The following is a 23,306-nucleotide window of genomic DNA, read 5'->3' on the forward strand; positions in this document are numbered from 1 at the left end:
CTTTAAATGAAAAGGCACCACTGGGACATACAACTAAATTTATACACATTTGAGGAAGTGGTCAGAGAAATGTGTGGTTGCAAAAGAGTTGACCTGAAAGTTTAGTCAATAGTTCAATTAGGAAGGAAAAGTGTCGATGGAATGGAAAAGATAAGTGCTCCTGCAGTACAGAGAAAGGAGGGGTATTTAGGATTGGGAGGTTCAGGGAAGGTTTTGTGGAACTGGGTTTTGAGACCTGACATTGTGTAAAGATGGGCAGAAAGGTGGTAGAACAGACAGTGGTTAAGGTGGCAAAGTCAAGATATGACCAATCCTTGGTCCATTTTGGTAAGCACAAGGGATTCTGGGAAGTGGATTTGTTTCAGTCCAATGAAAACTTTAAACTCCACTTGGTGAGCTCTTTGTAGATATTCGTGTACATGTTCATTAATAGTTTTCTACATTTTGAAGCTGATTTATTCAGGAATATATTAGTCATTATTTCTTGTAAAAATTGGTTGTTAGTGCTTGGTATTTGAATATACATGTTACTTGAGCAAAGAAATTTGTGAATGATACTAAGAAATAGATGATCTAGAAATCATTCCAATGCATTTTAGAGTGAAGATTGGTGATTATCTCCTTAATTCTGGAAGCTTATTGGCTTGCTGAGACTTTGGGCAAGTCCTTTTAAACCCTCTGAGTATCAACTTCATTTGAAAAACAAGGATACTAATTTCTAACTCACAGAATTGTTACAAAGATATAATGAGGTAAAGAACTTTAATAATCAGAAAAAAGCAGAATCATATAATGGTTAAATGTACATATAATGGTTGAGATGCTAGATATTTTTTTCCATCTGAGCCCAATTTGAGCCCAAAGTGCTTCATCTCATTTCATTAATTTTTGGATTCAGTGCATCTGGGAGAAGTTTTCTACCTACCGTAGTTGATCAGAAAATAGAAGTCACTTCACCCACAGATCCACAGAAAATTATGAGTTGATAGTGTGATACAGAGAAAAGAACCATAATTTAGAATTTGAAGACTTAGGTTTGAGATTTAACTCTGTCACTAACAAGCCACATGATGATACAGGTACCATTTCATTCATTTGGGACTCAGTTATTATTTTTTTATCAGTAAGGTAAATCATGATGATTTTTAAAGTAATTTCCAGCTTTAAAAATTCTGTGCTAAGCAGTGCATTTAATACAAAACATGAACATCTCTAGCAAATAGTGGAAAAAATATTTTAAACAATATTCCTAATTTTCCCCCTGCAATTTACATTGTTAGTTACCTGGAACGTCATCTTCTGTTTCAGTTGGTTTTCTCCTGTTGGTTTTCTTTTCTAGCCACTGTCTCTCTTTATGCCCATCTTATGCTCAGACATTCACACACTGATCCTGCTCTGGCTTCTTCTACCAGGAAGAAGACAGCATTTTAAGGGCCCCCTCTTACTCAATTGCATCATGGTTGGAAATGGGGATGAGGATTTGGGAGGAGTGGTCAGTAAGGACAACCACCTCTGATGACTCAGGCCTTTGACAAGCTTTCTTAAAACTTTGGCTTATTTACTGTGAGAGTGGAGAGAGAGATGTATGACAGTGGCTTCAGTGCTTGTTTGAATGAATTGCATAACTGCATTCACGTGTGAACGCAATGTGAATACACGTCATTTATCTCGGTCCTCATGGGCAAATGCTTATATTTGTACATTCAGATGTGTCTACAAGGGCTTCCCTGGTGGCACAGTGGTTGAGAGTCTGCCTGCCGATGCAGGGGACACGGGTTCGTGCCCCGGTCCGGGAAGATCCCACATGCCGCGGAGCGGCTGGGCCCGTGAGCCGTGGCCGCTGGGCCTGCGCGTCCGGAGCCTGTGCTCCGCAACGGGAGAGGCCACAGCAGTGAGAGGCCTGCGTACCGCAAAAAAAAAAAAAAAAATGTATCTACAAGTTTCGATGAGCAAATTGGAAGCACCCTACATAACCTCAGAACTCAAGTGAAATTTTTACATATCAACAATACTACCAACCAAACAATTTTGTTGTTATTCTAAAACAACAAATTCATTTGAATACTTGCTGGAGGAAAAAAATTTATTTACTTTTTAATTGTGTAGCTAATCAAGAGAGGGGTTTTTTTTTTGTTGTTTTTTTTTTGCGGTACGCGGGCCTCTCACTGTTGTGGCCTCTCCCGTTGCGGAGTACAGGCTCCGGACACGCAGGTTCAGCGGCCATGGCTCACGGGCCCAGCTGCTCCGCGGCATGTGGGATCTTCCCGGACCGGGGCACGAACCCGTGTCCCCTGCATCGGCAGGCAGACTCTCAACCACTGCACCACCACGGAAGCCCAAGAGAGGGTTTTTATTAAAAACTTATATTTCGTTAATAATATACATGGAACAAAAGAATGGAAAGAAATACGGTAAAGGAGATTGGCCAATCTATATCTCTCTCTTGATCCATCTACACATTCATGCATCCATCTATCCATCCATCTATGCATCCGTCCACCCATCCATTTATACAATCTGATCTCTAATTTTAGACACTGCTCAAATTTTATTTTATAATGTAATTTACCTTTATAATGTAAAGTCAAAAATCCACAACAAAATAAGAAATGTATTTTGTCCAAGAAACTCTTCTTAGGAATAAACTTACAATTGGGTGACGAAGAGTAGGGCTTCACTTTGAACTAAATTGGCAACATAGTCTTTAAATGCTGGCATTATCCTTACATATTGATGGGGTGATTTCCAGTTAAAATTACTGGCTGGTGTGGGTGGGAAGGATGAGTAGGACTACATTTGGTCAGCATCCAGGAGGGTCCTTAAATTATTCAAAGCTGCCGAAGATCAGGACACATTTTCAGACCCTTACCCTCTGCCCTCCCCATTCTGTCCGAGCAGGCATTCCTAACTCAACAAGACTTGTCATCAGAGCCTTTTGGAGAAAGGAGTGCCTGGGGTCAACCCACTAACTCTGAAATCACTTATTGTGTTATTACTCTTCTTCATGAGGAAGGAAAGTTGACCCTCTTCTCTTCTGTTCTTTCCTCTTCTGTCCTCCCCTCCCTTACTCTCTCCTACCTAAAACTTCCTTATTCATTTCCTTCCAGCTCTGCAAGATAGTTCCTGGAAAGCTAATGTGGAGAGGAAAGGCAATTGCCCAACAATTCACATAGAAGCCTGCTTTTGAAGGAGTTCTTGAATTTTTTTTTTTTTTTTCTTTTCTAGAGTTGGGTACCTGACCTATTCACATTGGTTGTGGCCACTAATCAAAATGAGAAGATAGTGAATTGGTCAAAACTATGCTTCATTTTGCCTATATAGATTCATATCAGTAGACAAAATTGAAGATGAGAATTTGCCTCCAAGCAAACGTACTCAAAGTTCTTCCCCATGGAAATCGAAATGAATGTTGGCATAAAGGAGAGGTCAAGTATACTTAATTTCTTTTAGGCTGTTTGCCTGACTTTTGTTAAGCTCAGCCTTCTCGTTTAAGTCTTGAGGTATTTGGGAGCACAGGATTTATTTACTTTCATAGCTACCATAACCATTGATCCCACAGCACAGACACGTGCCCTGGGCCAGGAGGAGTAGAGTATCCTGGGCTACGTTTTAGATTTTTAAGGGAATTGGAAATGGAGCAAGAACTGAATATCCTTTGTAAGTGGATATGTATATACTGGCTGATTATGGGCAGGATCTTCAGAAGAGGAAGCAGATGAGAGACAGGATAATGCTCTTATTTCGCAAAATCCGGAAATTCTACATACATCTTCAAAGTTTTGGTGATTGTTTTTCTCTCTGAGTCTTAGAACTTAGAGGGCATTTTTATCATGGTATTTTTTTTTTCATGCCCGGTGGGGTTGGATAATATGAAGGTGAAGGGATGCAGAGGGCTACATTTTCGGAGGATATATTGTACATCAGGAGCTGTTCTGTACTTCACAAACACTTCTTTCCTTAAAACCAGTCTTTGAAGCATGTGTTTTAAACCACATTTTACTAATGAAAGAACTGACTCAGAGGGTTAAGCAGCTTGCCCCAAATCAGAGAGGAAGTGGCCAGGTGGGCGTTTGAAGTAGATGGCTTGTCTCTAGAGCCGGGGGTCTTCTACCATGGCTTACTGCTTTGTTCGTCCAAACCTTTGGTATCATCTCTTCCGAATCCAACGGTGACCGTTGCTTAGATGCAAAGAGAAGAAAACAAAATTTCAAAAATCAGCCATCCCTATCTAACTAAGGACAGTGATGTATCATTTACCATTATCTGCTTAGTCATCTCGACTGGTTTGCCAGTTCCTCCTGGGGTCCTCTGGTGGGATATGACACTAATTTGGAAGCCAACCTTCCAAGTCTGAGCATCATACCTCTGCAGGATGAAGGAGAGAAATCCCACTCTCTTCTTCATTATCCCTTTCCTCCCGGCCTCTAGCAAAGTACTACTTGCACAGTAGGTCTCCCATGAGTGATTTCTGATGATGACCTTGATGTTGCTACTAATGCGTTTGCCAGGGAGAATTAAGCTCAGCCTTCTCTTTTGCCTCCAGGAAAAGTTTCCTCTTTCATTTATGTTCAGTTATTACCTCTTTCTATCTTCCAACAAGCAATAATTGACCCAGATAAGATTTGGATTTTCAAAACAAGCTTCCCGTACTGCCTCTTTTCTTCCTTTTGGAACCCAATAGAAAATGAAAAGCAAAGAAACAATCTTGAAATACCATATGGGAGGTGTCAGTTAAAGCATTTATGTATTAATTTGATCTCTGTATTAAAGATCACAGGCACACAGAATCTATGGCTCTGTTACTTAGTAAATAATGTATCCAGGTTTTTCAGCCTTGAGAGACCACTTAATCTTCCTGTTGCTGCAGGGCATGGCTGGATTATCTTCCGTATATAGTGATACTTTACTTTGATTCACTGGGAAGAGCACTGGAGAGGGAAGTTAGGTGATTTGAGTTTTACTTTCTTAGTTTAAGCGCCATACATTATTCATATTTGCATGCCTGGTGCCAAGGACAATACCAGCCAAATCGTAGGCACTCAGTAAATGTTTACTGAAAGATGTGTGGTTTGGGGCAACCCTACTTGCTCTTTCTGACCTTCAACTGCAAAATGAAGGGACTGGCCAAAAGTTGCTTCCTTTGATTCTGAAATTCTGTAAATGTTTTGCTTTGGTATTTCAGGTCTCTTAGTCATTTATCTTCTTAACTCCTTTGGTTGGTTTCTGGCACAAAAAGTGTAGTATTTAACTTTCTTCTTTAATCTGCCTTTCTTCTCCTTTCCAAACATCTCCAAGTCATGCTAATCCTGACAAAGTTTAGTTGTTTAGGTTTTGTGTGTCTTGGGTTATCTTGTCTTCATAAGGGTGGCAAAAGCATTCTTTTGTTTTCTACCTGCTGAAAGGCTCTGTGTGTAACTGGTCACCTCTTTTATATATTCAGCCTTAGTTTATTTGTTGACTTTTCAATGACTGATGCACACAATAGCAAAAATATTCGATAGTGGAAAATAAAGGCAGGGTGGTTCTTTGTCAACTGTGTCTTATTTAAAGCTCTGTAAATATAGTTAAGGTATGAGTTTCATAGCCAGAATTCTTTCTTAGTAACTGTATGTAACATAATTTCACATACACCAACCACCATGGAAAATATCACTCACCTTTTATGGTCATGTTTTCGCAACGGATTTATAGGGTTGACTGTGACTTGGAAGAAAAATGTGACGATACTGACCTTTTTTTTTCAACCCACATCAGTGGTTTAACCGACCTGTTCCTCAAACAACGTTACTCATTGATCTTATATTTGGGTAGCCTCTCTTAGTTTTCATTGATCAGGTAGGTTACATTACTCTTGAGACCTCATTTTTTCTCATCTGTAAAATGGGGATGACAATACTCCAATAGGGATGAAAGAAAATGCACATAAAGAACGCTGGAAGCAGTGGTTGGCTATAGTAAGCTGTCAGTAAATCAGTGAAGAGCAGCTTTTCTTATATCATTATTACTATTATGGAGGTGATTTTGCCAGAATGTTGAAGGAACTATCACAAGAAGGGCTTTGAGAGATCCATGTTCTGCCTCTAGTTAACCAGTTTACATAAAAATGATTTCAAAATTAAGTTGTTCTACATGGCAGTGGATGAACAACACTTGGACCAAAAAATATGGTATCAATTCAGATGCAGTAACAAAAACATAAGCTAAATCTCCTCATAAAGTGGGTGTTTTGCAACATGGTTTTTCTTTCCCTATTAGAGAAATATTTTCCCAAAGGAGGAAAAGAAGGTATGTTTGGGAAAGTAAAATGGCTAGCCACAATTATTTCTTAGACTGATATCATTGGTGATATTAGTGGTTAGCAACCCAGAGCGAGAGCATTTCCAATATTCTACAGTTGTGCATAAATAAGGTGTAAATGGAAGAAAGATATATAATTACTATATGGAACATGATCTTATGTTCTATTTCATGGATTTATTCTTTTCATACATAACATCTTAGAAATGCATATTTAATCCTGAGAGATTAAAAATGCCTGTTGTTCTTTCAAATTGTTTGCTGTGTCCTGATTTTCTTTCCTAACTCAATTCCATTGAATATCTATGAGTTGTCACATTTTTAGTAAGTAATAACTGTGTCAAGCTGTGCTGACAAAATATCCCAGCATAACTGTTAATAAGCATTGTCATTTTCATTGTCATGAAACAGTTTAGCTGATGATTTATCTCTTATAATGCAGCACTTGGGGCAGATGTATGACTTGTCTCTTTAGCAAGTCAAGTAATTTCTCTAACAAAATGTTAAGCACAGATGGGCCATAAGCTGTCAGTTAACTATTATTGTGTCTGCATCTGCTTGCTTTCAATGCACTGTTTTATGTATTCAGTCAGTTACTTAGCTGCAGCTCCCTGAAAAGCTGAACCTACTCTGATTGGCAAATAAAATGTTCATTTGTCTCTTCTTCCTATTGTTTTGTTTTGGTAACACATGTCAGCAGCTCAATTACCCAGTTCATTAACAGCTCCCAAAGGACATGATGGCCAGCCCGTGATAAGAGGGCAATTGTAGCACATATGGTCAATAAATGGCCTCTCTTTTGGCAATTGTAAATAAAAGTCACTTGGCCCTTTTCCTTTCACAAGAACTACTGTTTTCCTGTTCCCCTTCAGTGTGCAAATTACCTTTCTTTGCTCCCTGCAATCCAATCCCAGTAAACCAAAACGTAGCTTACTGCTTTTAGAGACACGGAGACTTTAGCACAGAGAGAGCTCTGGCTCTTAATTTTAATTATGACTGACTTTTAAGCTCTTGAGGGAGGAAAGTTCTTATCAGGGGAGACTATTCTTAGAATGCTGTTAGCTGACTAATTAGTTAACTGATCAGTTTTCCTAATTGAATAGCAACACATTTTCTTGGGGCTTTCCTCTTTTTTTCTCTTTGAAACACGCCGGTGGTGGTTACCACGAAGTTTCAAAAAGCCATTTAAAACAAATATTTGTGAGTAGAAATCATTTGCAGGGGTCAGGTAGGGAAGTGTGGCTTCATCTTTGCTTGATGAGAGAGATTCATTTCGTTAAAAGGATTCTTGTTACACACATGTAAATCTCAAAATAAAGGGTTTAAGAAGCCACTGGGTTAATCTGGGTCACTGTCAGGGTCCCCCAAAGTAGTAATGATTCCTTCTTCACTTTATGCCTTTGGAAGGAGGTGCTGAAACAGCAGTTTGGTTGGGATTTTGTGGCTCCTTTATGCAACATGTTGCTTGTGTCGGGGAAAAGAAAGGGCACAAACATGTTTTTACTTAAACACGTCAACGAATACAGCTACTAAAAATAATCACTAGCGGGGCTGCAATAAGTGAAGGAGAAATAGCCTTTCTTTCTAGCTGTGTTGTTACAAAGGAGGCCTTTTAAGTGACTAATGGTCAGGTAGTGGCTGTTAGGAGGGAACTCCACCGGATTACATTTCCTCAGTGTAACGTGGATAGAGATCCAACACGCACCTGAAATTCAATGTTATTAGAACCGCAGGATCCGAGGTCTTTAGGGCCACGCAGCTCATTGCCTCGGAGGCAGCTTGGCCGTTCAGCCAGCCTCTGCTTGTCAGCCCTTATCTTAAATAAACACCCAATGGTCCATGTTGTGCATTTCAAGTCACTCTAGGGCCCTGGAGCACACGCGGCCCTCCTGGACTGCCCCCGCGGCCGGCCATATTCATAACCAATCTGTACTCTCCTCCCAGGGCAGCAGGGACTCAGGGAGTTGTTGAGTGTCAGGGTTTATTTGCGCTATTTTGATTAGCACCAACCTGGCAGGAGCTTATTTTCCTTCTAATGACCCCGTGCTGTGAGAAGGCGGCTTCCGAGGGAAGGGCTTGGGTCAGAGGGGAGGGGACCGGCGTTACATTTCTGCAGCCCCCAGATGGGGACTGCTGGGCGGGAACGAGAGTAGGTGAATGGCTGGAGGGTCTTAATTAGATTTAGAGTTCTTAAAAGAGCCTTTCCGAGAGAGAGCCCAGAATATTCTTGCCATACACTATCCTGCTTTTTTTTTGCACTTGCTAAAGATTTTTGGGCTGGCAAATTGGGGGAGAAGTTGTAGAGGCAATAAAAGCAAAACAAGACCCCCCTGACCCCCCCCCCTCCGCCACCCGCCAAGAGGCCACTGATCAGGTTATAAACTATCTCTCCTAGTTTATCAACGATCATGGTCACAATTACTCAAAACCTAGTTCTGAGTTAGGAATTCTGGAAAGTTCATTAGATAGCTTGAGTTTGTTAGGTCACACACGCTTTCTAGATCTACTTTAGGATTTTGTTGTAAATCTTTGGTTTGTTCCTTTCAGCGGGGTCTCTTCTTTTTTCCTTCTCTTGACGTATATACAATTTAAAAACATTAAAAAATATAATGTGGCCGATTACTTCTTAGCTTGTGAATTAATGTGGCAGAGAAGCTTCCAGGTGCTGAAGTCTCTCAACTGGCTTGGATTAACCCCTACTGTGCTTCCATTTCAACCTCCCCCCTCCTCCCTCCTCTGGAAAAAAAAAAACACCCAACCTCCCCTTTCTCATCCACTCCGGCTTTCTTTGTGTCTGCTGCTCCCTGCCAGGCAGGTGTCAGAGCCCTGAATGAGGGTAAACGCTCCATTGATGGATTCCACAGATGGAGCGTGGAAATCGGTAGAATAGGCCTCGGCCACAGGCCATTTCTTGGGATCCAACAAAAGCCTCCAAATAAGTCAACAAAAATCCCAAAGATCACAAAGGGAAAGTGTCATTTGTCATTTACTCTGGGTCTGTGAGGGAATATCAGACTCTTCCTGATTTTCACCCGAGTAAACACGAGAGAGGTCATTCACATCTCTCTCAGTGTAAAAGGGCTATTTCAGATCAGAAAACAGTTAGTTGTCCCATTGTCCCCTTCGTGTTGAATGGTAAAACTCACAAACACAGGAGACATTCTACAATTAGCCAAGTAAGTACATCCAACTTCAAGTTGACCCGTTAAAGACCTCATGGGATATACTTCTGAAATACCTTCATGCTGTCTGATACAGGGTGAAACCACCTTGTGGGGCTCTTAGGCACGATTTTTATTTTTATCTTGTTCTTTCATCGGTGAAACATAGCTTTGAGTGCCGACGCTGACAGGTTTTGCTCGGAAAGGTTAGTACAGATGGGATGACCATCTGATTTGGTCTGAGGCTGTCTTAGAATAAATGACAGTTGACCAAGGAAGTTCAGCCTCAAAACCTGCAGAGAGAGATTCCCCCCACCTCCTCCCGTGTCTGTAAATTGCATTGTGTTATATCTGGGGAAAACATAGAGTTTAAATGGTTGTCATGTTTTGATTCTTTAATTATTCAAATGAAAAGTCTTGCTGAGAAGAAAGACAGTGTGCCAAATGCATGCTTGTGAATGATTTTGGTTCTCCATTTTTTGCCCGTCTCCCATCTCTGAATTATACTTGTCTGGAAACCAATAATTATAGAATTCCACGTGACTAAATCCCTATAAAATTGAGGTAAGATCTCATGTATAATAGCATTAACTAGGATGAAATATTTCCTGAGGCTATAGAAGAGGTCACAAGGGGTTAACGGACAAAGACATACTCTCTAATTCTGTAATTCCTTCTTTAATTAAACTTCATGGTTGGTCCGCTGGTGGTAATACTCCTGCCTTCTCCTCCCAGTTTGATTTGTTTCCGAAAGAAGAATTTGTAATCCTATGGGGTATGATTGTTGCCTATGCTTGATCTTTTTTTTTTTCTCTTTAAGCAGAAAATGTCCATTTTCCCAAGGTTGATTTGGGGAGTTGATGTGAGATGATTGGGATAACTAAAAATTTTGCTCCTAAGACCTAGAATTAGCTTAACGTAGAAAAAGAAGGAATGAGCTTCTTTGAAAATTAAGAATAAAGCACTGAGTTGAGACACTCAGGCACCTGGGTGAGAGGTGACATTTTCCCGGTGATCACGCTGAGGTTTCTGCTGAACAACTTGTGAGTATCCCAACAGATTTCAAGTTTTTATTCCTATGCTTTTGCCTAAAAAGAATTTGACGTTACTTTACAGCTCTTGATATCCTTTCACTAAGGTGCCTTTAATATCAAAAAAGAAGACTTTAATAAAGATATAAACAGAGTGATCAGTTCAACTGCTTGTGAACAGTAGTATTTTCCCTATTGACCCTGGATCTTAGAACTGAGCGTCTGTGATGATTATTAATGGAGACTGCACATGGTCAGACTGACTGCTTTAATTTCTTAAATTCATTCAATATCTAGGAAAATTGATCCATTTCTTAGTGTTTTATTGTTGTTGAACATCTATACTTTGAATATATAAAGAATTCGATAAATATTTGTTGAATTAAATTCAATTGGGAAATTGATTTGGCATATAATATTGATTAAACTGTTGTATTTCTGTCAATTTCATTTGGTTCTAAGAAGTTGTGAAAATTTGGGACAAATAAGAATAGTAGTGGCAATCAGCTAAATGATTTACATTGGGATTCCTGTTTTGGTGTGTTTCCGGTATTCCTCTTCAAAAGGGGACTGTTTGTGTGTGTGTGTGTGTATGTGTGTGTGTGATAAAGAAACTCAACACCTATTTAGAACACTCCAGGCTAGATGAGAGAGAGTTCTCTGAAGTCCCATAAACCTGGGTCAAATCCCAGTTTCCAAGTTGTGTGACCTGAATAACCTCTCTGAATCTTTCCTTTTTCTGGGGTGAGTATTTACTTCACGGGTTTTTGTGTGGTTACGTAAGGAAAGGAGAGAAATTCTCCACCTCTTGGGAATGTTTGCTCCAGGTTCATTGGTGACATTGAGTTAAACAAATGTATAAGTCAGAGAATGGATTGTGAAGGGGTTTTGGTAATAGAGTCAAAACTTTCAAAGTCTGATAAGAATATGGATTAGGATAAAATCTGAGAATTTTTATGCAGTTAAAACAACAAAATCTCCACTTAAAGGACCATGTATTATGTATTGATATGGATTTTCTTATGAGAACTATTCTGGAATTTCAAATTAGGGGACAATATCTCTAAAGAACAGTAAAGCAAACTTTGTGAAGGCAGGTGTAGAATGTGACTGAGCAACTTAAATGTATGAAAGTCTCCCTCTAATATTAAGGCCAGGGCTTCCCTCATGGCGCAGTGGTTGAGAGTCCGCCTGCCGATGCAGGAGACACGGGTTCGTGCCCCGGTCCGGGAAGATCCCACATGCCGTGGAGCGGCTGGGCCCGTGAGCCCTGGCCGCTGAGCCTGTGCGTCCGGGGACTGTGCTCCACAGCGGGAGAGGCCACAACAGTGAGAGGCCCGCGTACCGAAGAAAAAAAAAAAAAAAAAAAAATTAAGGCCAGACAGTATAAATAGACTGAAGAAATTATATTTAATCTAGTTGCTATATCCTGGCAATTTATTAACATTTAGATAACTGTCTTGCTAACACTGCTTGTAGTTTTCAAGTCATAGCTTAAATATTATTCACAGAAAAAAAAATAATTTCTTTCTGTCAAGCTGTCTGAAAGAAAGGCCTTGTTTTTACTTTGCTGAAATATTTAGCAAGATTAGATACTTGGTATCTAGTATCGAATTTGTTCCAGTATCTTGAGTAAAGTTAAATATGTAAAATAGAACTTCAACGGATTGATTTAATTTGTGCTATTAAAATGGGATTTAAGTTTTAGACTTGTTTTTGGTAAAAACTGAATGATTCAAATTTAGGACATTATTGTGAACCATGTTCTGTGTAAATAATACATTTTAGGGCTTCCCTGGTGGTGCAGTGGTTAAGAATCCGCCTGCCAATGCAGGGAACACGGGTTCGAGCCCTGGTCCAGGAAGATCCCACATGCCGTGGAGCAACTAAGCCCGTGCGCCACAACTACTGAGCCTGCGCTCTAGAGCCTGTGAGCCACAACTACTGAAGCCCACCTGCCTAGAGCACGTGCTCCGCAACAAGAGAAGCCACCGCAATGAGAAGCCTGTGCACTGCAACGAAGAGTAGACCCTGCTCACCGCAACTAGAGAAAGCCTGCACGCGGCAATGAAGACCCAACGCAGCCAAAATTAAAATAAATTAAAAAAAAAACACAAAAAACATTTTAATTCTATTGAGTAGTATAAAAAATGGTAGTGTTTCCATCTTTAGAAAGAGCTAGTATTTATTTCCTAGCTGGTAGATTAATCTAGGGTTGCTGACTGAACATTTTTTTAAAGCCCACATCCTTTTGGAGTTTACAGATGGGGAAAAGTTAGAATTGACTTGTAAGGTTGTGGCTTCATCGTGTCAAAAATGATCAGTTGGTTCAGATAATTTTCTAGCAGAAAAATCAGGCAAATCGTTTCCTCAGTGTCTTTAAAATGATGCTATTTGGAGTTTTTCCTAGTTAGATGGAACCTTTGGATTGCTTTTGAATAAACAGTCTAGGAATAAAAGTAGTAATTTGCTAGCTTGTTAAAGAAAAATTTATTTTTGGTGGTAAAGGCTGTGCTATTGAACTCAGATAGTCTTGAGTCTTGTTTATCACTGACTGTTGGTGGTTCTTCATCTTTTTTTAAAAATCACAATCCTCTTTGAAAAAATTGGTAATTATTCCCTAGAAAAATTCAGGCATGCAAGTACTTGCAAGAATTTCCAAGTAACTTTCAAGGACTCACAACCCCCGCCCCAAAGCCCGTCTATAAATGGTAGTTGGGTGACTCAAAAGAGCAGAATTTCCATTTTAAAGGTGTAAAATGGTGACAGAAAAGTGAGTTTTGGTTCAAAACTTAATTCTTCTTCTGTACTTCTATTCATTCAGCATGTATTTATTGAGCACCTATTATGTTCCAGCAGTAATTCTAGCAATGAACAAGGCAAAGGAAGGGTCTTGAGCTCATAGAGCTTCTATTCTGGGGGATGTTAATTGTTAAGGTGAAACAGTCGTCTTCACCCTCAGAATTAACTCTGGTTGGTACTTGTACATCTAAGCAGCCCTCTTTCTCCAGAAACCAGCGATGATTTTGATTAATTGACCTGACAGTGCATGGCACATCATATTTACTTGGGAGGATTTACTAGCCCCAGAGACTCCCAAAGGAAACATGAAAATTTCCACGTACTATTATCCTAATGGGATCATAGTAAGAGAAAGTGCAAGCAAAGATTTAAGGTTCTCACAGGCAGAGGAGAGATTTTGGTCAGTTCTTAAATGCTGTTGAGTTTTTCACCTGAATTCACTTTAGACAGAAAAGTCAGGGCAACAGAAACTGGAAGCATGGAAGGAAAACATTTTATAAAAATTTATTTTCTTCTTAGGGGAATGAGTAATCTGTTTCTTGGGGAGTATATTATTTATAACTGAAAAAAATACAGGTGGGAGCAATTTTTTGGATAAATTGTGACAGAAAATATTTTATATACTTGGGAATTTTGAGGGGGAAGCGAATAATTAATCTGAAATGTTCTGCAGAGAAGGTTCTCAAAGTGTCTGTCCAGGATCAGTAACATCAGCGTCAATCCCCAGGGAATGTGTTAAAAATGTGTATTCTCAGAGCCCACCCCAGACGTATGGAATAAGAAGAGCGGACAGCCATCTGGTTTTTCATAGGTTTTTCCAGGGATTCTGATGCTCCAGAGGCTTGAGAACCGCTGCCCTACAATTAGGCACAAATTATTGTTCTTTTAATTTGGTTCACGTTTATTAAAGGTATACACATGTAAGTTGTACTGGCTGCTTTTGAAGTTTATAATGCAATGAATGACATATTTCTTAGCATGTTAATACTCCTGTAAAGTGTTAGCATACTTAAAGTCTATTTTTCTTTCTTTCAGTTAATACTAAAATTTCCTAAAATAAGATTTATATTAAATTAGACCATTTTACATTAAATTAGATAACAATTGAAAAGCCAAGCATAATGGCTAACATACAGTAGAGCATTACATATTATAATTCCCTTTTGCTTTTATGTGCCAGTATTGGTTTTCTTTGATTTGTCATATATATTATTAATTCACTCTCTTAATTTCACAGTATTTGAATGTGAATAAAATGTAGAAGTACTAAAATATTAGAAAACTTAAAATTATATTTGTGGGTTATTTTGGACGTGTACCTTTTGGGGCAGCTTATAATTTATACTGAAGTAAAATGAAATTTTAAATTTCTATAGGGCAGAATTAAGTTTGAGCTTAAGAGAAAAGAGAATTAGTAGTATAGGAGATACTTCATTTTAGGATTGCTTCTAGCACTTCCGGCATTTCCCCAGGTTCTACCAGCCTGAGGGTGCAAATGAGTGACCTTGACGTTGACATTAGTCATCTACAACTTTCTGGCTTTCTCTCCTCATTTGCTGACAGCACACCTCAGCCTCTTCCCCAGAGGATCCTCCAGTTATTTGGGAAGTTTTGAGAGCATTTGCATGTGTTCAGGGGCAAGGGTGCTCTGGCTCCCACGCTACACTCAAGAGTCTGTGGCCTGGTAGCCCTCTGACAACCTCTGCCACTGTCCTGAGGTCCAGGCCTCTGGGAGGGGGCTGCCCTCCTACCGAGAGCCCTATGTCTGGTGCATCCTCAAGCTGAAGAACCTGCTGTTGGCCAACAGGTACTCTGCTGTCACAACTCACAGATGCTAAATTGCATTTTTAATGCAAATTTCTACTTAATTTCCCAACTCCTCCTCCGGTTTCTTGGGCGCCTGCATACTAAAACTGGAAGGCCTCCTTCCTTGATGCGTGCTCATACAGGCAAATTCAAGCTTTGGTGAGGAGGGGGCCTGTAGCAAGGCTGGCTTCAGGGACGTGTGGCCTATGCAGTCGCTCAGGGCCCCATGTGCAGAAGGCCCTGTGCTTAGTTTTATGCTCTGTAGTTGCCATCTTGAAATTCGTGATAACTTGTGAACACGGGGGTCCTGCATTTTTATTTTGCACTGCGCTTCTCAAACTAGGCAGCGGTCCTAAGCAGCAGCCTATCAGACCCAGACTCTGAACTTCTGTTGAGAAACAGTTTAGTAGACTATGCCTGCTTCTTCCTGAGTCTGTTCTTGAGATTTGCATTAACAATATCTAAACTCTCCTTAAAGCATTTCCTAATATCTGGCCATGAGAGAGTAAATTTAACACGGTGTTTCTTATAGGAGCGGTACAGTCTACAAATTAATAGGAGTCCTGCACCAGTTTACGATTATTGCCTTTTTAGATACGAAGTCAGTTTTGGAATATTAATTTAAAAAAATCGCTTTTTAACAAATTTTTTCCTGGTCTAAAGGCTGGTGGAGATTGATCAGGAACCAAATTAAATGTGATTCATTTATTAGACAAGAACGGAGTACCCATTAAAGGCTAAGGACATGGGCCAGAAAAATGGAGTAAGGCTTGTCTCTGCTTTCTAAGAGTTCATAATGGGCTTAGAATGACAGGTGCAGAGAGCAATTATTTCTGCCTGGGGGCCTTGGAGATGGGATAGGGGAAGAGATTAAATACCATTTAATAATGTAATACTGCAAGGAGGGGCTTTGTGTCAGTGGGAGGACATTGGGAATGTACTTCAGACTAGGATTTGAATCATTATAGCTTGGTCAGACTGGTTTTTTTTTCTTTCATATTTTGGTGCTCCAAGAAGCTTGTGGGATCTCAGTTCCTTGACCAGGTATCGAACCCGGGCCATGGCAGTGACAGTGCTGAATCCTCACCGCTCAGCCACCAGTGAACTCCCCAGACTTGTTTTTTGATTCACATTTGATCACTTTTTTTCTCCTGTGCTTTTAGCCTCGGCACCCCAATCAGATGAAGGCTCTGACATCGACTCTGAGCCAGATTTACCGCTCAAGAGGAAACAGCGCAGGAGCCGAACCACTTTCACGGCAGAGCAGCTTGAAGAACTGGAACGGGCTTTTGAAAGAACTCACTATCCTGATATTTACACTAGGGAGGAACTGGCCCAGAGGGCAAAGCTCACCGAGGCCCGAGTACAGGTACTGACGTCCAAACATCCCCGTCCTGCTTAAACCCACACAGGAAACAAGAGTGTCTTCTTCTCTAAAGCATATTTCAGACCAAGAAAATAACTATATCAGGAATGGTCCTTCATTGTGAATGGCAGCCTCTCACATTATAAAGTTCTTCCTTTCTCTCTCATTTCTTTCCTTCATATTTCGCCGTGTCGTGATAACGACATCATGACCTCCGCTTCCATTTTATTGCATGTGCTTGGTCCAAGCACCTCCTGCCAACAACCCCCCTTGCCCCCTGCCCCGCCATCTCCCCCAAGGTATGTCTGTGGTATACAGCAACATATTACTTTGCTAACCAGTCAGAAAGTTTTCCTTTTCCTCTTAATAGGTTGATAAGTCCAATTAAATTTATTGATGTGATGGCTATATTTGGCTTCTTTTCTATCACATTAGTTGATACAAGTGTTTTATATGTATAGATTTAAAACTGTGATCCATTTAATTAGCTTTCTTTGTATTCTTAGTATTTTTTTTTTGTATTTATGAAAGTATACATTCTTATTTTAGACTTTGGTTGTCGTTATGAGGAGAATGTAATTATATCAGATATATCACAGAGAAGGGTGTCAATTCACATTATTTATGCATCATTTCAGGAATCCTTGTTATGTACCAAGCACTGTATAGACTTTGGGGGTGGTACATAGATAATGGCAAAATTTTGAGTGGTTACTCTGTGCCAGGCACTGTTCTAAATGCTTTATAAGAATCAATTCATTTACTCACCATTAAAACCCTAGGTTGGTGCTATTAATATCCCCAATTTATAGATGAGGAAACTGAGACTCAGACTATTTAAGTAGCTACCCAAAGTCATGTAGCTAGTAAGTGATCGAGGTAATTGGATTCCATACACTTCCTCCCTATGGCCTTTCAATTATGCAGATGTGCAAAGTTATATAAGGTAAAATCCCTTCCTTTAAGTCTAGAAGCATTTCAAGTAACTATATTATTTAAAGAACATTTTAAATTATCTTTTCAACTCAGAAGTGTTCTGAACCCTCTGGAAAGGCTACTTTGGTGTAATATGTTTCTATTGAGTGATAGAATAATGTTTCATTATGAATAATGAACTTTCTTCTCAAGGTAGTAAAGCATGGTTGGAAAGATTACAAATGCCTCAGGGTATCCTGGAACCCCTTACTGCCCCAGGAGTGAAGTTACCTTATCTGGAAACGTCATGTTATTGCCAGATACTTGACGTTCATAGTTAGAGTGAGGCTGGGGACTCAGCAGCGAACTAGGCAGTTGATGTGGTCTCCAGATTGATCGACACTTTCCCATAAGCATCTAACTACCTCTCCTATCACAGACTATTTTGGAATAGCCTCTCGTAGCCTGCAGAGCCAAGTCAGAGGGATTGTTTTCTTCAACTTGACTTTCTTTCTGATCATCACAGTGCTAGGAAGGCCAAGGAACACTAAGATGAATTAAGACAAATTTCTCAAGGAACTAGTATTTAATGGGTAATAAAGTAAACGCATGAATAATTTAAAAACAAAGGCGAGATGATAAGTGCGTTAGAGAGAGCTGAAGTGCAGTGAGAGTCGAGAAGAGGAAAGGGTGAGATTTTATTGGAGTAAACAAGAGGGGATCATGAAGAAGGGAGGGTTCAGATGGCTTTTTGAGTTTAGATAGATATTCATTGGACAGGGAGGTTGGGAGAGTATTTTGGTAATACAGAATAATGAGCAAAAGCACAGAGTCGGAAGCACATGAGTTGCATATCAGATGACCTTTCATTTTTCACTCTAGTCGTGTTGAGAACACAGTGAATAGTTCAATCTGGTTAAGGGTAGGGAGTGCTAGGGTGGCAGGAAGGAATATGATTGCTTGAAAATCTATTTGCTCTCTTTGTATTCTTAGTGTTTATTTTTTGGTACTTATGAAAATGTTCATTCTTAACTTTGGTTATCATTATGGGGAGAATATGATTATGTCAGATATAACATACAGAAGCGTGTCTACTCAGGTTATTCACTCATCATTTCAGGGATCCTTGTTATGTACCAGGCACTCTGTGGAGTTTAGGGGTGGTGCGTGGACAGCGGCAAACTTTTCAGTGGTTTGTGAAGTAGGTCAGTGGCAGTGAGGATGGAAAGGAGAGAACTGCCTTGAAAGGTGGAATGTAGGCAACTGATTGCGTGAGCTGGAGGTGGGTGCAAAGGTGAGTGTAGGGAAGAGTCACAGATACACAGGGGTTTGCAACACAAATGTTTTACAGCTGGAGCTATTCGATCCCTCTGCTTATTACATTGTGATATAGCGCTCCTTCCCAGAAATGACCACCGCTGACCACAAATCATGATGATATTTATATATGTATATATAAATATCACATTATTTTATGGTAATATATACAGTGTATGTATTATAATATATATAATAATGCTACAAATATTACATATATCAAATCTATTTGCTTTTATTATAGTTATGTGATCACCTGGTTTAAATGTAAAGTGAGGTCCATTCATTCTTCCATTCTTTGGGCAAACCTTTACTGAGTGCCCACTATATTCCAGGATCTGGTCCTTATCCTCTCTGGCTGGCCAAGCCCACATACTGGGTCTGTCCTTAAGATAGATTGAAGATCAGTTCTGAACTCAGAGTCAAAAAATAAACATTGGCTGTAAAGAAATCAAACAAAGAGAGTGATGGAAAATTGAAAAGAGCGTGCTGTGTTGCTCTACCTCGTTCATTGTTGCTTTTGCCAAAGACAAGGATGGGGGAACAGAGTTAATCTCAACCGCGTGCAGCTTGTACAGTGCCCGGCGCTCGCATCTGGCTCAGTGAACGTCAAAGGAGAATAAGAATGGCCCATTAACTTCCAGAGGACATGGGATCAAACCAATAAAGAGTGGTTCATATTTTTCTATACAGTGACCTCCTCTCCAAAGCGGGGCCCTCATTAACCTAACAGCTGTCCTAATGTGGCTTTAACCCGGTGACTCTTTACATTCCTTATGGCTTCATTAGTTCCCTTGAGACACATCACGTCTCGCACCACAGCTATGATCTACAGCCTAACAAATTCCCTACAACACCCGGCATATGGATCTTTTACTTAACCCAGCAGGAAAAAGAAGGGGGTAGTTAATCACTGATTAAAATGCCAGAACAAAATCCTTTAGTTTTTAGAAGGATCTGGGAAAGCAGTAGCAAAGTCAACTCAGTTTGAGTGATAGCCAGAGAGTGTGAGTTATTTTAATTTGGGGCACCTGGGAAAACCCAACACCCCCCCCCCCACAAAACCCAAATGTGTCTACATTCCTTTTTTTTTCCTCCCAGAGTGGGGAAAAAAAAACACCTTCTAAACCCTTCTGGATAAAAATGAGACTAAAGCTTTAATAAATTAGACCTATGTCAGTATTCCATAAAAATTTGTTTAGACAGTAGCTATGTTATATTTATCAGAGTCAAATCTGAGTACACAATCTAAGAATTATTGTACAGCAAAGACTAATTTGCCTAATTCACCTCCTGGGTAGCTGTTACTATGCAAATAATGGCGAGCACTAAAGTTTTGTAAGGAAGGCTGACTTGCAGACATTTATGATGTGTAAAAGTTTTAGTAAATATTCCATCTAAAACTCCGAGAAGTAGGCAAGCATTGTTCTCTTACCACCCAGGTAATGGAAGACAGGAGAGGAAGCTGCTCGTGGAAAAGCATTTAACTAGGAGTCAGAAGATGTGGGTTTTGGTTTCAGCTTTGCCAAAAATGTTTTGTTGGGCAAGTCACAATTTTGCTGTAATCCTGCTGGACTTCAGGTGCTTAAAAATTTAAATACAAATTTGAAAATATGGGGTTTAGATCAGATGATCTTAGTCTGGGTCCATGGATGACCAGGATAATCATGGATGGACTTCAGGAGATCTGGGAAACTTGAGATTTGTGCACAAATGTTGTGCCTTTGCCTGTGTGTGTGTGTGTTTGTGTGTGTGCACGCACAAGTGTTAAATAGGGAGAGGTCCCCTAGCTCTCATCATATTCCCAAAAATCGCCACCTCCTGTTCTTTCTTTCTTTCTTTCTTTTTTGGCAGCACCACACAGCTTATGGGATTTTAGTTCCCTGACCAGGGATTGAACCTAGGCCCTCAGCAGTGAGAGCACGAAGTCCTAACCACTGGACTGCCAGGGAAATCCCCCCCCCGTTCTTTCCTTTAATTAAAACCCCCTAGGATGCATGATCTCTCAGGACCCTTATAGCATCAGTAATTTGTGATCCTCAGGGAAGCCCAATGGTGGTTTAAAGCCATCTAACAGATCTGTATAGTTTATTTTTATTTTATTTTTTGCGGTACGCGGGCCTCTCACTGTCGTGGCCTCTCCCGTTGCGGAGCACAGGCTCCGGACGCGTAGGCTCAGTGGCCATGGCTTACGGACGCAGCCGCTCCGCGGCATGTGTGATCTTCCCGGACCGGGACACGAACCCGTGTCCCCTGCATCGGCAGGCGGACTCTCAACCACTGCGCCACCAGGGAAGCCCCAGATCTGTATAGTTTAAAGATAGGTACAGAATATTGGCCCTGAACTCCATAATAAAGAAAAAATGTGGTCATCCTACAATTCTCTGCAGGAGTTTGCCCTTGGGATACATAAAGATGCAGTTAAGTACGCTTTCATGTGTGTCGTGATCCTCTGACATTCACAGGAGCGTGGCATTTCTCCTCATCAGCCTTGCTCATCCTTTCCCCAACCTGCTCTCCATACAGTGGTCAAGGCTGGGTAGCAGCAATGGGAAGAGGGCTGGGCATGTGCGATATGGGAGAGAGGGAGTGGAGTGAGTGGGAAGGTCCAGGGAACAAGCAGCTTGTCCTGAATTTACCTACTTGGAAAGTACTGTAATTGGCACTTTAGTATCAGCTCTAGTATTTTTTTTAAATCATTTTTTTTTTTAGATGTTGGGGGTAGGAGTTAATTAATTAATTAATTAATTAATTTTTGCTGTGTTGGGTCTTCGTTTCTACGCGAGGGATTTCTCTAGTTGTGGCAAGCAGGGGCCACTCTTCATCGCGGTGCGCGGGCCTTTCACTATCGCAGCCTCTCTTGTTGCGGAGTGCAGGCTCCAGACGCGCAGGCTCAGTAGCTGTGGCTCACGGGCCTAGTTGCTCCGCGGCATGTGGGATCCTCCCAGACCAGGGCTCGAACCCGTGTCCCCTGCATTAGCAGGCAGATTCTCAACCACTGCACCACCAGGGAAGCCCCTCAGCTCTAGTATTTAATGAAACATTTTATAATCTTGTTGTGAATTCTCTTTCTAAGGATTAATGATTACATTCTCTTCCCATTTTTTAAATGGCATTTGAAATAACCCATCTGGAACAATGTAGGTTAGACTGCCTTTGAGGACCACGCCCAAAATGTGAACCAGTAATTTATTGACAGGCAAAATTAGGCTTACACCATGGGACAATTAACACTAATCCATGAACCTTGGAAGCAATTTGGACCTAAGTCTCCATTCAAGCCAAACTGGCGTTCAATTATTTGAGGTGTTATTTGGGTACTTTCCTGTTTGCTCAGGGGCACAAAAGGCTTTGGCTGTAGACCAGAGAGCTTAGAAAACAAAGCAAGTCTCTAATTCTTGGATTTCTCAGTGTGACGTTTGTATTTAATAACTAACATTTACTGAACACAGCATCTCTTAGGTGTTTTGCAAGCTTTGACTGTATTGCCTCATTTAACTGATTATATTGTCTCACTTAATCTTGTGAAGGAGCTTTTTTTTTTTTTTTTTTTCCCGGATGCGCAGGCTCAGCGGCCATGGCTCACGGGCCCAAGCACGCCGCGGCATGTGGGATCTTCCCGGACCGGGGCACGAACCCGTGTCCCCTACATCGGCAGGCGGACTCTCAACCACTGCGCCACCAGGGAAGCCCTGAAGGAGTTTTTTATTTCTCCGATTTAGCAGATGAGAAAACAGAGACCCACAGATATTATGCAAATTGTTCAAGATCACAGAGGTAGTGAGTGGTGGGGAAAGGTGGGATTCAACTATTGCCTGGTCTGCACTGCTTCCATGTGAATGAAAAGTATTACCGTATTTCTTAAAATATTAAGTTTTTTTACAACTTTCATTGTTGAGAACAAATGGGTACTTTTTTTACTCGTGAAGAGAAAAATTTATAAAGACCTGTTCTTTTGTGATTCATTACCTTTTTTCCCTAGTTATCATGATGTTATATTTTAAATTTTGCTTCAAAAAATCATTTGATATAATATTACTCCAGAATGGATCTAAATATCATGTCCAAAAGTGTGAATATGACTTTGTAGAAGGGCTCTGAAGAGAGACGTACCAGTAGGAAAAGATCCAGGAGCAGATGAAAATGAACCAGGCTGCAGTTCATCAAATGAAATAAAAACTTGGTGCGAGGGAAGGTTCTGATGTAGTGTGATATTATACAGGCAATTGTAAGCAATTAACCACGCCTGGTAGTAGTTATCCACCAATGTATGTCTCCCACCCCACTTTCTTACCATGCTAAGTGTGATGTGTAAGGCCAGGTAATGCTGCGTGGGGAGAGTGAAATCACATTGAATTAGAGATCGTAGAATGACATTTAATAGGTAGATAGTTTAGTAAAACTTGTTCTTCCTGCCCTTCTGGCTAAGAAATTGGTGGAACACTCATATTCTCCTCCAGAACATCAAAGGCCAGTTTGTCTCTGTTGCAATTGCTACTCTTTTCAAAACAAAGTTTCTCGTGATAGTAACAACTGCATCATAGATGCCTTCCACCCATTTTAGATGAACTTATTCAGTATTCTGCACTTACTCAAGCCATTCAGTAGATT

General features: G+C 40.5%; 1 protein-coding gene across 1 annotated transcript in view; it reads left to right on the plus strand.

The window, feature by feature from the left end:
• PAX3 (paired box 3) overlaps positions 1 to 23,306 on the plus strand; it is a 95,821-nt gene that overhangs the window by 48,401 nt on the left and 24,114 nt on the right. Inside the window, exon 5 of the mRNA XM_089916326.1 lies at positions 16,261 to 16,466. Within this exon, the coding sequence (XP_089772452.1) occupies positions 16,261 to 16,466 (206 nt within the window). The remainder of the gene's footprint in view (positions 1 to 16,260; positions 16,467 to 23,306) is intronic.

Source organism: Delphinapterus leucas, chromosome 8 (genome assembly GCF_059928025.1).
Source record: "Delphinapterus leucas isolate spDelLeu-1000000601 "Yukka" chromosome 8, BTC_Dleu_Yukka2, whole genome shotgun sequence".
NCBI classification, from domain to species: domain Eukaryota; kingdom Metazoa; phylum Chordata; class Mammalia; order Artiodactyla; family Monodontidae; genus Delphinapterus; species Delphinapterus leucas.